The sequence below is a fragment of the Drosophila persimilis genome, unplaced genomic scaffold (assembly GCF_003286085.1).
Source record: "Drosophila persimilis strain 14011-0111.01,24,50 unplaced genomic scaffold, DperRS2 tig00000732-arrow-arrow-pilon, whole genome shotgun sequence".
NCBI lineage: Eukaryota > Metazoa > Arthropoda > Insecta > Diptera > Drosophilidae > Drosophila > Drosophila persimilis.
The window spans coordinates 264,646-280,185 of NW_020825345.1; the positions used below are offsets into that span (position 1 = coordinate 264,646).

General features: G+C 49.4%; 7 protein-coding genes across 7 annotated transcripts; 6 read left to right on the forward strand and 1 right to left on the reverse strand.

Moving 5' to 3' along the window:
• Positions 1-7,774: 7,774 nt before the first annotated feature.
• On the reverse strand, positions 7,775-8,378 carry LOC6603417. Its single transcript, XM_002028386.1, has 2 exons — positions 8,301-8,378; positions 7,775-8,242 (listed from the first exon to the last, which is right to left on the reverse strand). Exons 1-2 carry the CDS (start codon positions 8,376-8,378, stop codon positions 7,775-7,777), a joined length of 546 nt encoding a protein of 181 aa, XP_002028422.1.
• A 491-nt stretch (positions 8,379-8,869) lies between these two features.
• Positions 8,870-9,343, forward strand: LOC6603416. The gene has a single exon (XM_002028385.2). It carries the CDS (start codon positions 8,870-8,872, stop codon positions 9,341-9,343), a length of 474 nt encoding a protein of 157 aa, XP_002028421.2.
• Positions 9,344-9,472: 129 nt separating this feature from the next.
• LOC6603415 lies at positions 9,473-10,073 on the forward strand. Its single transcript, XM_026992392.1, has 2 exons — positions 9,473-9,535; positions 9,618-10,073. Exons 1-2 carry the CDS (start codon positions 9,473-9,475, stop codon positions 10,071-10,073), a joined length of 519 nt encoding a protein of 172 aa, XP_026848193.1.
• A 279-nt stretch (positions 10,074-10,352) lies between these two features.
• On the forward strand, positions 10,353-10,937 carry LOC113566500. Its single transcript, XM_026992393.1, has 2 exons — positions 10,353-10,400; positions 10,482-10,937. The coding sequence occupies exons 1-2, from the start codon at positions 10,353-10,355 to the stop codon at positions 10,935-10,937; spliced, it is 504 nt and encodes a 167-aa protein (XP_026848194.1).
• Positions 10,938-11,178: 241 nt separating this feature from the next.
• LOC6603414 lies at positions 11,179-11,718 on the forward strand. Its single transcript, XM_002028383.2, has one exon. The coding sequence runs from the start codon at positions 11,179-11,181 to the stop codon at positions 11,716-11,718; it is 540 nt and encodes a 179-aa protein (XP_002028419.2).
• Positions 11,719-12,032: 314 nt separating this feature from the next.
• Positions 12,033-12,494, forward strand: LOC6603413. Its single transcript, XM_026992415.1, has one exon. The coding sequence runs from the start codon at positions 12,033-12,035 to the stop codon at positions 12,492-12,494; it is 462 nt and encodes a 153-aa protein (XP_026848216.1).
• Positions 12,495-14,918: 2,424 nt separating this feature from the next.
• LOC6603412 lies at positions 14,919-15,380 on the forward strand. The gene has a single exon (XM_002028381.1). It carries the CDS (start codon positions 14,919-14,921, stop codon positions 15,378-15,380), a length of 462 nt encoding a protein of 153 aa, XP_002028417.1.
• The last annotated feature ends 160 nt before the right edge of the window (positions 15,381-15,540 follow it).

Consider the following 15,540-nt stretch of genomic DNA (forward strand, 5'->3'; position numbering starts at 1 on the left):
CATAATTTTTCGTAAACGTTTTTATAGTGTTGTCATGTACGATTAATTGCGGCTCATTAAACTTTATACGGCTGCAGACGCTCAAAGCCCCAGCCTTCGGGGGCATGGCATCCATCCAACCGAAACAGACCCTTGTTCGGGATCCTGACCAGAACCAAAGGCGTGTGTGGGTTTTTTTTTTTTTTGCTCTGTGTTAATTGTCGGACGAGAACAGTGCAATCCATGACTCACCTCCGGTGCCGGGAGTACGAGTGGGTGGAGCATCTATTTCGATTTGGGAAGCATAAATTGTGTCTGGCTCTGGGACTGGGTCTGGCTCTGGGTCTGGCTCTGGGGGTGGGTCGGGACAGCTTTATGGCTATAAACAAACAAGGAAAACCCGGTAGGGAATGGCTGGTTTAAGCATGGACTTTCCTTCACTTATTCTCCAGGCATTCCCCGCCCCGGCTGGGGGCAACACTCCACTCCCTTCTGTAGGGAGTATTTTTGCACCGATCTGCACTCAAAACTAGATCTACGAATGGACAAACTATAAACTATGGACCTCCCAGACGTGGCTTCCAATGAAAACATCAAGTGAGTGGCTATACAGGCGTTTAGGAATTCTGTCTGGGATTTTGCTGTGGTTCCCCTTTCAAAAATACTAAATGCCTGCCTGCCTTCAAATTAAAACATCAAGTGACAAAGCGGCGGACAAGAAAAGAGAACCGGAAAACAGAAGCACAGCCAGAATGGCCAGAATGGCCAAAATGTTGGCATCGAATCGTAATTGTTGGGCTGCCAATGGCTGGCGCTTTTTATTTGTTTGCAGCGATCCTTGCAGCCAAGTGCCGCTGACGAGCTTTCCAAAATACATAGTAGGGACAACGGCAGCACTCCGGCAGCGTTTTCCGGAATGTTTTCAAATCAAATATCGGCTGGGAACAGTTGCGAGCCTGGCAGGAGGAAGGAGGAGAGGGACCTGTCGGGGCCCCGACGTTGATTGCCTTTGACTGCGTATTTATTTGTATGGTCTTTCTGTCCGTCCGACTGTCTCTCTGTCTGTCTCTCTGTCTGTCGGTGGGGCAGTCCAGCATGTCCGCAGGTTTTTTTTTACCAACATTGTAGCTATTTCCTTGACTGTTTTTTGCCCGCTCTTTGCATGTTGCATCATTTTCATTTTGTGTGTGTTTTATGCTTTTTGTCAACGTTTTGTGTTCGACTGCTTTTGTGTGTACTTTTCCACTGCCTGCGCTGCGGCCTTTAATGAAACTGTTCTGTTCTGAAAGCGGCTGCCCCCCCCCCAGCAAAAAAATCACTGCATTAAAGAAGAGTTAAAGCCAGATGGTAATCGGTTTTTAATACACTTTCAACGGCCTAATCAAAAGTGCCACTCGCCGGGCATTACATGAAATATCCGAATGATTTTCGCCATGATAAACACGTCTGCACTCCGCACTCCGCACTCCACACTCCACACCGATCTCCTGCTCGTCAATTGGTTTAATGACGCAGCAAAGTATGCAACAAAATAGCACAACAGGCGGATAAACGGAGCAGCAACAGCAACACCCCGAACGAAAGAGCTCTGCAGAGCCAGAAGCCAGACATATCGCATCGTCTCGTATCGTTCAGATGAGCCTTTGCCCCTGCCGTTGCCTCTGCCCTCTGCCTCTGCCTCTGCCATTGCCTTTCACTCGAAATCACTTGAACAGCTTGCACATTTATGCAATTCACTTCACACAGATTTTGGGATTCACAGGATTGAGATTTGGGCTCGGATCAATGCAAAAATCACTTCTCCGCAATGCACTGCACAGCGCACTGCACAGCGCACTGCCAGCCACTCCTCCCCGTCGAATGCAACGCATTCAACTCTGAAATTGCTTGGATTGACGTTTGTTTAGCAACTGTCGCAAGGCTCTGCTCTCTGCTCACCACCAGCCCTGCTGACTGTCGCTCCGCTGACTGGGAAATTCTGCCGATGTTGCACTTGACCAGCGACTGGCAAAAAGCAATTTTAGACCCGAAAATTTTAATTGAATCTGAAGTGCCGAATAGGCGGCAAGAAAATCAATATCAAAGCCCCAAACTGCCGCATCGCGATAGAGACTGATGGACAATGATTACAATGGCCGCTGCCCCGTTGTGGCAATCTGTTTTTATAGTCGTCCTGGGCGGGGCGGGAGGTCCTCTGCAACATGTTAACCAAGGGGGCATCTCACAGGGATCGGTCTTAGTTTGATTTAGAGGTGATTTTTCGCTTACCATTTATGGACTCAAGAGAGCTCTGCGATGTTTCGATGTTCGATCGTATTTCTTTCACATTTTTCAAACAGTAAAATAAACTCACACAAAGTTACAGTTCGTGTGGGCACTATTTTCGTTGGACACCGACAATTGAAAACTACAGTACTACTATATCTTCCCTGGGCAAGACAGTTCCTCAAGGGATCTGATCTATGGACTGGGCTAGGTCTTAGCTTACTATGCTCTATGCTCTACTCTCTATGCTCTATGCTCTATGCTCTATGCTCTATGCTCTATGGGATAGATAGGTATACGAAGATTATATGCTGCTAATTCACTATTTGCTTACTACAGTTCACAACCATTCAACGTTTAAGCGAGCGATGTTCAGAAATGATCGAATCGATTTACTTCGACTTGGCCTTTGCTTCTGGCTTCTGGCTTCTCTCGATGTTCGATCTCTGTGCGATTGCAACTGATATGATAATTCAAAGAAAGAGTCTCTACTCCTATGCCTATGCCTAGTCCTAGTCCTACTCCTATTTCTATATTAATCTCTCTAAAAACTATTCACTCTACTCGTAAACGGGCTCGTAAATGTGCAAAAGTTTCTTGTATTTCGAGTGTTGTCGGGCTCGCTTCTTTTTCCTTGTGACTTAGGTCAGTTACGTTCTTAAAGTGCCTTGTCGTAGGTCAGTTCCCAAGGCGATATGCGGGTGTGTTTTCAGAATATTCTTCAGGGCAAGTCAGAAAAAAAATATCGCTTCAATGTCACGACAAAAAAAAACACTTGGACACACAGTGAAGAGAACGGGCTCTGGTAGAGAGCACTGGCACTGGGAAAATGTTTGTTTTGGACGCCGGCCCTTTGTCGTCAGCAACCTTTCGTAACCGTAATTCGCGCAAAACTGATCCTTAACGCATTCCGAAAAAAATCTGATGCTTGGCCATCCTCTGGCGAATTGTGCAACGAGCACGAACCTAGCCAACTGCACGAGTCCTTGCGGCAGCCGACGAGGCGCCGGAAACGACGACTACGACAAGGACGAAGCTGTCGTCGACGACGACGACGACGACGGCGACGACGACGATTACGCCACCCGAGGTGCTGGCAACAACCGAAGCCTTTTAGCCGGCAAATAAGGAGAGCAGCCACTGCCAACATGTCTTGTCTGTATTTTGGCCAAAAGCAAAGCAAATCTCGGCAAATGCGAAACGAGGTACGAATCGACGATTGCCAGGAACCGACGATGGGGCACCTCCAGTAATATAGGTCCCAGGCAGGCCGAGGAATAACAACGGGGCAGAAAATCCTGTAAGCTGGCCAACAATTGAAAGGTCTTAATATTCAAATACATTTTTCTCGAGTTTCGTGGCTTGTTTTCGTTGATTTATGCATGAATTCTCGGTAGGAAAACCAGCCCCAAAAGTATGCAACAGCATTTTTGTTGGGCCCTGCCGCTCTCGAACATGTTGCCCGTCGACGAATTCGCCTCGAACGCCAAGCATGGCAACAAGTGAATCTCTACACGCCACGCAGTAATCGAGATAGCTTTTGCCAATGCACTGAAACAGACGGGCTCCGGTTTTCACCTTCTTTTGCGTTTTGAGCCAAGGCGCTGGGTATTCGCTTTTAGGTGCTCCCGTGGGCGCGAATTTTCGTCATCGAAATGTTTATTTTTCACATTTTCTCTTAGGCGCACGATTTAGTGTTGTTAAGCGCACAGTTTAGTGTTGTTAAGGGCACAATTTAGTGTTGTTAAGCGCACAGTTTAGTGTTGTTAAATGCACAATTTAGTGTTTTTAAGCGTACAATTTAGTGTTGTTAAGGGCACAGTTTAGTGCTGTTAAGCGCACAATTTAGTGTGGTTAAGCGCACAGTATGGTGCTGTTAAGCGCACAGAACCCCCTATTATGTGTTACAGAGATGTTATCCCGATGTATCGATAGCCTAATCGCGCTGCATCAGCTGTTACCACGAAAACGTAAAGTATTGTTGCAATAATTGCAATTATTTCAAAGCCAAATTTGATGTAGAGTTAAAAGAGAAATTATTGATAAACAAGGCACAAGCTAAATGTCCTGCTTTGGGTGCGAGTTTTGGTTTGTTGTATAAAAAAAAATTTTTGTTTTTGTTTTGAAAACGGAAAAAGAAAACAAGGAAAAGCTCTCTCCCAGCTGACTCTTAATGGACATTTTCTCCCAGTGCATGAAAGCTTTTGCCGCCAAGGCGAATTGCGGCGAATTGCGTGTAGAGTTCGAAGTAAATGTAGTGGGAAAGAGAGAGAGAGCCATAACAAGAGCGAGACGGATACGAAAGTCTCCACAAAAGCTGGGGCCCAAGGGTATTACTTGGGGTGGAAACATTCGAATGGAAAATGAAGGCTAAAGTAATTGTAATTGAATGGAAAACCCTTTCAGGGCAAAAAACCAATTGAATAGCGAAATCTTGATCGCAGTTCGAGAATGGGGGATCTTCTAAATCTGCGACTTCGACTTTATCTATGGGATGTATCCAGCCCCCGATCAGGCAATAATTATTTGGCTTGAGAATAAAGACAAAAATTCCATAAGAATTCATAAGCTCTCAATAATCGAATTCCCGAATCGAATGCTGCCCCATTGATACAAATTGTAAATGCAATCAATGTCAAACATTCGAAGAGCGCATGCAAATACAGGACATGCAGGATGTGCGGGACATACAGGACGGCGGACAGGAACATTCCAATGCAATTAGTTGGCACATAAAAATGTGCATGGGTGGAAAAACCACCACCACTCGAGAGCGGTGATTCCCCGAGCCGATTTTCACCACGCGCAAAGCGCAAAACGCAAGGCAAAGCTTTAATCGTCAGACGACAGGACGAGCCGAACCCTCGTGGCGGTGGAAAATAGTCCAAAAAGTGACACAACACTGTAGCATAGTGCGGGGCGCTCCTACTATTTGCTGAGCGCATCCTGGCCCCGCTCTCGCTCCCCGCTCATGCGCACTCGGAGCCGCCCCTGTGCTCGGCTGCCGGACCAATCCCGTCCGGCCATGAAAACTTTATGACCACGCCGGGCGTCGACCAATCGGGGGCCTGCTCATTTCCAGGCGAGCCGTGCATCCTTGCCCCTACAATTGCATGGCAGTAGGCGCAAACGCACCGAACGGCAACGAAGTGCCGCACGGACACGAGAACGAGGCCACGGTTCGCTCGGCAAACTGTTTGCCTCGCCCAAGTGTCGATTACTGTGGGGCTTCTTGTTGCACAGGCAATGCATATCTACAGATGTAGGCTCGATTACATGCCACACCAACACACACACACACAGACACACACAGACACACACAGTCACACAGTCGCACACAGAGAGAGCCATTTGGAGGTGTTTGCTCTGCTAGGTGACAAATTTTCATGCAAACGCCTGTAAATATGCAGGGATTTTTCGCTCCCTTCACCATTGGCATGAGCCGAAACGAGGGTAATTGGGGTCGTTCCTCGTTCTGTTGATTTTTCGCATTGCATATTTCCAGGCGCCTCTGATTGCTGCTCCTGGCTGCACTGTTGCGGCTGCCTTCTTCTGTCTTCTATCTTCTGGCTTCTGGCAACCATTTCGGGGCATTTATGATGACGTTTTCCTTCGCCTCGCACGAGTGCCACTGCCACTGCTGCCACTGCCACTGCCACTGCTCTCTCCAGCCTGCTGCTTGTTTGCTCTGAGGGGTCAGCATATTTGCCAAGCAAAATATATATTTCTTTCATGCCAAGTGTGAAAATTGTCTTCCTCCGTTGCACTTTTGATTGCCGTTTTAAATTGGAGTGCCACCGAAGAGGAACGAAACGAGGAGGAGCAATATTGTCTGGCCAAATCAGAAATGCGGTCGAAATCGTTGACGAGGCATTTTCCCCCCATATATTTTTTGCCAATCTGAAGGCAATCAGTGGGAAGAACGCGGAAGGATAGTCGTGGAGATTGTGGGATCCCAAAGAGATCTCTCGACCATTATGTCGATTGAGATTAAAGTTCCCAGAAGGCATACGATACGATACGATACGATAACCATTTTCTTGGTATCGTCACGCTCTTTAATCCCCCCCGCCGCCACCATAATGAGCAGTCTTCTCGCCAGCATGTCATTAGAGCAGGGAAAAGCCCGAGCAGAGTACTTTCTAAAGCATTAAAGAACAAGCTGCACTTCAGTCGGCACAGCCCACATAATCCGGAAACTTCAAGCAACAAAAGTCACACATCACGTCTGTGGTGATGGTCACGGACCCGAGAGAGCATCCCTGCACAGGAGACCCACACAGACCCAGAACGGGCTAGAGGCAGAGGCGGAGGCAGAGCACGTAAATGCATCCGCAAATACATAAAGCCACACTCAACCACACACCGACGGATACACAACACATACGCAATACATACACACACATACACATACACATACACATACACATGCCCATAGAGAGGTAGAAGTAGGTGTACCTGGCGCCGGGACAGCTGCAAGGGCTAAGGCCTCGAAAAGGGAATTGAGTTAGAAGAGCGAACAGAGCCAAAGAGCTTAAAATCAAAAGTCAGACCAGGCCTATGTAAATAAATGCAATATGCAGGCACACACACAGGGCACACACACACTTGGGCAGGCAGGAAGGCAGTCACGAAGGCTGCCACCAGAAGGAAGGCCACGCAGTCAGGCGGCCGGCAGTCACGGAGTGAAAGCCGAAAGAGGGACAAACAGAGAAACAAAAGAAGAAAGAAGGCAAGACATTTATTTGGCCAACACCAGGAACTGGTAGTTGGTAAACGGGGAACCCGGCAACCCGGCAACCCGGGAGCCCGGGAACCCGGCAACTCGGATTTAGGCCCAGACAACGTTGGACAATTGAAAATGGCGCCTTAGTTTCGACAGACCCGATTCTGATTAAGCGCATAGGTCGACGTCTGACAGCTCCACTGTCTGTCTGTCTGTCTGTCAGTCAGTCAGTCTATCCGTCCGTCACTCCCTCCGTCTGTCCGTCCGTCCGACTGTTTGTCACTCTGTCTGGCCATCAGACTGTCGCAACCGCAGGAAGGCGGCAGGGCAGCACTGCTGGAAAAAAAAATACAGAAAAACAGAGAGCTCTAACAAACGGCAAGGCAGGTTTTGTTTTTTTGTTTTTTGTTTTTTGTTTTTTATCCATGCCGTTCCGTGGCATTGTTGCAATGTTACGGCGTAAGCAGAATTACGTGCAATTGTTTTCTGCAGTGGTTCGTGCACATAAACGCCCCGGGAAGGAGCTGCAAGGTGGAAGGAGACCACACGCTGGATAAACATAGACACGTTGACTGCATTTCGGATGAGATGAGCCCCGCACGAATGACTGACTCTCCGTCTGTCAGGGGCTGCGGCGGCTTAAAGCCCAGGGAACCCGGGGAACCCAGGGAACGCATCTGCAACAAAACCCCGATTGAAATTTCAATGCCTTTCGACCGTGGCCGAGCTAATGAGATAATTGAAGCTCTTGTCACACTTCAGTGGAGCCATTCTTTATTTTCAGAGCATTATAGAGCCCCCCGATCATATCAGCTGCGAAATAATCACGCACTCGACCAGCATTTCGTAGGTGGGGCTGCCCAGGCTCCCCAGATGGGTGATAATTTTGCTCCGATAGTGTCCTGAGACTATGAATTGCGGTATGAGCTCGTCGCTCAGCTCCCAGTCCCTGAGCGAGTACGTGCCCTTCGCCCAGGGGCAGCGCCTGGGGAACTGTCCCCCCTTGACCACGCTGAGGATCCATTTCTTGAACAGGGTCTTGCGATAGGAGCCGACCGTCTTGCAGTAGTCGATGTCGTACTGGAAGAACGAGTTGTAGGGTCCCAGGGGGCCAGCGCCCCTTTCGAGGCCCATGTGGAACTTCACTGCCGATGGGATCCGCACTTTGGTCAGCAGTTCACAGGAGATGCGGTTCTCCACGACCGACACATTGAAGCTCTCGATGTACTTGCCATTGTAGTCGCACTTGTGACTCTCAATCTGCAAACTTCTCTAAAAGAAGGGATGTACTTAGGGGTGTTAGAATTCCATCCCAAGGCGGTATACCCACAGTGGCTCGAGCCGCTCGCAGATACCAGGCCCAGAGCAGGCCGGGAATTATTAGCTGGCAACACCTTCGGATATTCATATTTCACACTGTGCTAGAGACTAATTCCATTTGGCTGTGGCCCGGCCGGCAATGGGCTGAATTTTGGCCCGGAATCAACGCGATAGATAGGCCATCGCTGCCATGGCCTAATGAGCATTTGTCATTATCATAATTGCCCTTCCCCCACCGCCCATAACTGGTTCCTCGACAATAGTTATCTATTGGTCGATAGAGAATCGAGTCGACTTTAAATCAATTTTCGGAACCCACCTCCAGCCTCTTAAATGCGCAATAACCAAATTGCTGGCCTCCATTTTGGATGGGATTATTTTAAACGTGTCTGGCGTTTGAGTCTGGAACTTTTGGACTTTGGGTTCAGTCAGAATTTGACGAAAATATCGAAAAGATCAATGAAATTTCACTCCTCCGGACGTTTCGGGCTCTTGGTGGGGTTGCTGTTGGCTGCTACGGAGGTGGTAAATATGCGTACGCCCTAAACGACTCCTGTACTACAGATAACACCCCTCCAGATGGGGAAAATAAATATGATAGACAGTGTGTGCAGCGACTTCAATCGGAGCTACCTCTCCAACGTGTCGTTGGTGGTGAGGAATTCCAGGGTATATTTCGATACATTCCTGCTGCGCCGCCTAGACCCGGGCGTGACCATGGACCTGGAGTTCCGCATAGGCGTCCCCAAGACCAGGGAATACAAGAGGATCTTCCAGTACTCGCTGGACATGTGCAGCATACTGGCGCTGAAGAAGAGCAGCATGTTCAAGCGCTGGTTTTCCACCTTCTTCGAGGCCGGCAACTTCCCGCGCTACTGCCCCGTGCATCCGAACCACTACTTCCTGAAGGACTACAACTACAACACTCTCTTCATTCCCACGTTCCTGTACGCGGGCCAGTACAAGGTGACGTTCAACATGACCCAGTACAGGGACAAGCGGAAGACTAGGGACTTTGTGGTGGCCTGCGCCTTCTACGCGGAAATAAAGTAGCCGACCTGTGACTCCAGTTTCATTAACCTGCTCTGTGGCCTTCAATTATAATCAATTTAGTCTGGCTCGCTCACTTCGCACAGCAAATTATATGTCGAGGCTCATTCCACAGTCGTCGTTGGCGGAGAAATGTTGAGTTTATTCACCATTACAACGCTGCTCTTCCTCCACCAGTGGGTGGGCACGCAGGCCGTGAGTATTGGAGGGCAGATCTACGCTAGTCGGCAGGGATAACGGGGACCTGTGTGTGGGCCAGTCCACGTTTGTCTTCCAGACGGGCAATTGCAGCTTTAACGAGAAGTACTTTGATAACTTCACCCTGGCCATCGTGAACAACACCATGGAATTGGACATGGTGACGCCCAGGACGATTCCGCGGGGCCTCAAGGCGCTCATCGATGTCCAGATCAGCCTCGACAAGGGCAAGAGCTACCAGCGACTCTTCGCCCACGTCCTGGACACCTGCAGCATTGTCTCGTCGGTGCGGACCAGCATGTTCAAGAGCTGGTTCGAGAGCATGCGCGATCACGGCAACTTCATGACCAACTGCCCCGTGCCCCCGGGCCACTACTTCCTCCGCAACTGGAGGCTGGACTCGCAGCTGGTGCCGCACTACCTGATGCCCGGCGACTACCGCGTGTTGGCCCACTTCTTCTTTGGCAAGCAGAAGACCAAGCACGAGGACGTTGCCCTCGACATGGACATCTACGCGCTCGTGAGGAAATCATAGATTCGAAACCCCTGAATCACAAATAAAACGGGTGTTAAAGGCAAAGTCCAGTGTTCTTACTCGTCACGAGGGCAGCCAGAAAACAGGTGCCAATAGGCCAGGCCTTGGAGGTCCTCCTGCAGAGAGCGGTCGCTCGGGGCCCAAAGTGTGGCGATGTGTGACCCACATTGCCATAAATTGGCATCAATTATAATCAATTTAGTCTGGAAAGCAGTTCGATGAGTGGTCGAGGGAAAATCATGTATCGCGTCTCATTTTGCAGCCGTCATTAGCAGGGAAATGTTGAAGCTATTCACCATTACAACGCTGCTCGTGGGCACGCAGGCAGTGAGTATTTGATGGAAAGAGTGTTGGCAGTCGGCGGGGATAACAGGGACCCGTGGGGCCCAGTCAACGTTTGTCTTCCAGACGGGCAAGTGCACATTTAATGAGAAGCACTTCAATAACTTCACCCTGGCCATCGTCAACAACACCCTGTACATGGACTTGGAGACGCCCAGGACGATTCCGCGGGGCCTCAAGGTCTTCATGGACGTGCAAATCAGCCTGGACAAGAGAAGGAACTACCAGCGGCTCTTCGCCTACGTCCTGGACGTCTGCGCCGTGGTCTCGTCGGTGAAGTCCAGCATGTTCAAGAGCTGGTTCCAGAGCATCCTCCAGCACGGCAACTTCATGAGCAACTGCCCCGTGCCCCCGGGCCGCTACTTCCTGCACGACTGGAAGCTGGACTCGCAGCTGGTGCCGCACTACCTGATACCCGGGGACTACCGCGTCTTCTCGCACTTCTTCTACGGGAAGCACAAGACCAGACACGAGGACTTTGTCCTCGACATAGACATCTATGCGGTGATGAGGGCGGCATAGAGTGGGCACTGAATTGGGCTCCTAGATAGGTCGACTATATAAATACCAAAGTCTTTAAATAAACCGATTCCCAGTGCGCAATTCGAGAGTAATTTAAAACCAATTAGCAGATCGGATGGCCGTGCAATTGGGCCGCAAATTGTCCAGCAATAAAATTCGCTTTCCATTGCACTGCAAAGTCAAATCGGGAGCAGTTATGTCCAAGAAAGCACTCGTCCTCGCTTTCCTCCTCGCCCTGCCCATGGCCCAGGTAAGCATCGGAGGAGAAGGCCCGAGTGCAGGATCTAACAGCCCCTTTCACGGCCAGCCCAGTGCGGTGAGCCTCAGCCGGCTCCACTGTGAGCAGAACCCCAAGTATTTCAGAACCCTGAACGTGACGATCGCCAACAACACCATCATGGCGGACATATATCTGGCGCAGGGCCTGAAGGCGGGCTTCCGCGGCCACATCGACCTCCAGCTGCGGCTGACGAACGCCAAGAAGTTCCAGAGCCTGGTCCAGACCGACACCGACTACTGCGAACTGCTCTCGAGCCTAAAGGAGTCCCTGTTCCGACGCTGGATCCACAGCGTGGCCAAGAACAGCAACTTCATGGAGAACTGCCCGATCCCGGCGGGACCCTACTACCTCAAGGGCTATCAAGTGGACATGAGTCTGGTGCCCTCGTACCTCCTGAACGGCGACTACCGCCTGCGGGCCCTCGTCTACTACGGCAAGTATCGCAGCAAGGGCCGGCTGTTCCTTCTCGAGTGCACTGTGGAGGCCTCAATGAAGAATTAAATAAAGTATCACGCACCACCACCACCACCACACCTACTACCAATACCAATATCAGCGTATTCCGATCAATCAATCAATCTCGTTGTTCCCAAAAACAGACCCATTAAATCGACTTCGTTGCGATGGTGATAGATTTTCGGCTCACTGACAATCCCCCCGTTGACATCATCCAGTGATGTTTGCCCCGAAACTTGTTCCGCTATTTGTGGGTTTTATGGCTTTAACCAAAGGTGGTCTGGTAACGGTAAGTGCACTCAGCTTGTGTCTGGCCAATCCTCTGACCATCCCATCCATGCGTTGTGCAGGCTAGCAAAATGACCTTCAAGACGGGGGACTGCCGGTACAACCGGCAGATATTCTCAAACTTCACGATGCAGATAATCAACACGAAACTGCTAATGGATATGGTCGTCGCCTCGACCATTCAGCAGGGCCTGAAGGCCCACCTGGGCTTCGAGTTCCGGCTGGCCAAGGGCAGGCCCTACCAGAGCATCTACCAGCACGACATCAACTACTGTGCCATGATCAGAGGGGCCCAGGAGTCGATCTACCGTCGCTGGTTCACGTCCATGTTGAAGTTCGGAAACTTTGCCACAAGCTGCCCCATTGGCAGAGGCTACTACTACCTGCACGGCTGGACGCTGGACGCCAGCTACATACCCTCGTTCTTCTATCTGGGCGACTACCGGATCTCCGGTAGATTCTTCTACGGCCGGTTCAAAAAGAAAGAGGACAATCCCATGCTGGATTGCTCTGTGGAAGCCGTTCTGAACTAAAGTTCATATTTCCGTTTAGTTTGATTAGATCGTCAGGCCCCAATACGCGGGCTTATTAATATATTACGCGCTCGAAGTATTTATATAAATAGGTATACTGATTTTTGTTTGTGTTGTGAATTGGGTTATTATTTGGAGTATTTAAAACTCCAAAAACGAGATAGAAAGAAACAACAATTGGAACTCACCTTTTTCGTCCATAGTTATCCACTATCCACACCTTTTCCACTAGAAAATTGTTGCCATTTTCAGTTTCTGGTTTGTAATACCTGTTCCAGAGAGGGGTCCAAAGAAGTAGAATTAAATTCGAGTGGTATACATATACATATATCTATATCTAATCGTCGTTTATATCACTGTGTATTGGTTCACGGCCGTTCACATCGGGGCTTATAGCGTAAGTAAATCTAAGAAAGTGCTAGGCCGCTCGACACCCGTGCGGATCGTAAGCGAGAGAAAGACAGAGTGGGAGAGTGAGAGGGAGAGAGCACGAGCCCACTCTCAGAGCGCTGCCATAGGGCGCTATTAGGGAGCGTAAGACGAGTGCGGACGAAGGGCATCCATCGAGCTGGTTCGTCGAACATCAGCCAATTCGCCTACTAACTAGACGAACACTGCCAGCGAAATAGTTTTCAGAGAGTAAACCTTGAAAAATGCAAGCGAAAAGTAATAATGCTCCGAGGTACAGAACCGTCGAACAAAACATTTGTTTCGAACACGGCCATCCACGGTCGGACTTTCGTCGAACCCAACCGATTGGTCGAACAAGTTCGGCCGCTTTAGTGGAGAGCTCCTGCCCTGGACACCTTTCGTGCAAACTCTACACGTTCCAGCTTCTCCTCAAGTCCAGCCAATCGTCGCGACTGCTTTCGAGCTTTTTATGCCCGTATAGGGCATAGGTATAGGGGTACATTTATTCGATTTGTGGTGGATGTGGAAGTGTGTAACACCCAGAGGGAAACGTTTCCGACTGCATTGAGTATATATATTCCTGATCTGCATCAAAAGCCGAGTCGATATAGCCGTGTCTGCCCGTTCGTCTCGATGAGCGCCTCGAGCTCAGGGACTACCAGAGCGGGAACAACCACATTTGGTATCCAGAAACCTGTGATGTCACACTGTTACAAAACTGTTACAAATGTATCCCTCAAGAACAGAAATCTAAGACTTCTACAATTTTTAAAATACAAGCAAACCAGAACTAGTACAAGAAACGCAGAATCATAGAGAATGACCATATCTAGCAGATTGCCGAATCTGGTTTAGATCGGATTATTATTATAGCCGAAAGGAACAACTCAAAGCAACCCATTCCACGCTTTTAAGCATTCCCTCTCTCTCACACACGAGCGAGATAGTGACTGGGTAGCGGGTATAAATGTAGAGCCGCGGCCCTTGCCCCTCTTGTCTTTCCAATCTCGTGCTAGCAAATGGATTCAATTGTGGAGCGAAGACAACGTCCGATCATTCTCATCCCAGAGATGGACATTCTAGCATTCTAGTCGAAGGCTCCAGAAATGTTATCCTCATTTATGTTATCCCAGAAAAAGGAGGCCAGTTGCTTTTTAATGGTTCGTTGCGGAACCTTTTGTACCGTCGATTAGTCTCCTATTTCGAACTCAAATTTATGCATCCACGATTCGTAGCCCGTCTAGATGGTTTATAACGTCTTAGTTGATAATTTTCTTACATTTTTGAGCTACTGAGCTCGAGGGTTTCCACGAGAGGACGACGAGTCTGTTGGATGATTGGCTCGGTTCAAGACGGGGTCAGATCGGAGAACTATAGACGTGCAAGAAGTGACGAAGAAGACCTAGCCCTCCAGACTTAATTCAGAACGAGAGAGCGACAGAGAAGGCGATAGATGGAGAATATGTACATATAGTCTATATACAGATTACACTGTGGTACAGTGGGCATTGCTGGTAACAAACAATAAAAGGACAGTAGGCTTAAGCCATAAAATACCAAACATTGGGTCCCAATACTACCAAGAGTGGTCTAGGCCCGAAACAGAAATAGCTGCCCTCGTATCAAGAATAGGTATCGTGCTTTCTGGAAATCATGATGGGTGAGTTTATGTGCGTTCACCAGAACAATCGCCAGAAATCCGGCACTGATCAGAGATCCGGCCGTCCTGATAGAATAACCAGCGAGGCCCATTACCGATATCAGAGCACTCCAATCGATCACGCAGCTTGAGCCGGCAGCCCATTCGAGTTCTCTAATTTCGGCAATTACGAATACTGGGCTTTCTGCCTTCAGCTTGGATTGACCTCATTCAGAGATGCTTTTCCCGAGACTTGTGTCGATTCTTGTGGGCTTCACAGCTCTGACGGAACTAAGTGGAAGTGCTCTGGTAGGTGTATCGCGTTTATCTGGCGGATCTTCTGAAAAGGCATCACTCAATTGCAGGCCAGCAGAATGACCTTCAAGACGGGCGGCAGTAGATTCGACCCGAAGATATTCTCCAACTTCACGGTCCAGATCGTCAATGGCAAAATGGCGATTGATATGATGATCGTCTCCCCCCTTTCGCAGGGCCTGAAGACCCACCTGAGCTTCGACTTCCGCCTGGACAAGGGCAGGCCCTACCAGAGCATCTACCAGCACGACATTAACTACTGTGCCATGATCAGAGGGGCCCAGGAGTCGATCTACCGCCGCTGGTTCACGTCCATGCTGAATTTCGGAAACTTTGCAACAAGCTGCCCCATTGGCAGGGGCTACTACTACCTGCATGGCTGGACGCTGGACGCCAGGTACATTCCCTCGTTCTTCTACGTGGGAGACTACCGCATCTCTGTGACGTTGTTCTACGGCAGGTTTAAGAAGAACGATGAGAATCCGCTCGTGGAGTTCTACGTGGAGGCGGTGGTCACCTAATCAGATACACACGAGTACATTATGTGTCTGGTCTCAGACAGAGGACAGAGGACAGACGACAGGGGAAGCGGTGTTATCGGATTGTCAGGCCCCAATGCATGAGTTAATTAATATATTTGGTACTCCGACGGTTTACATATAGCCGATTCCTGGGTTTAGT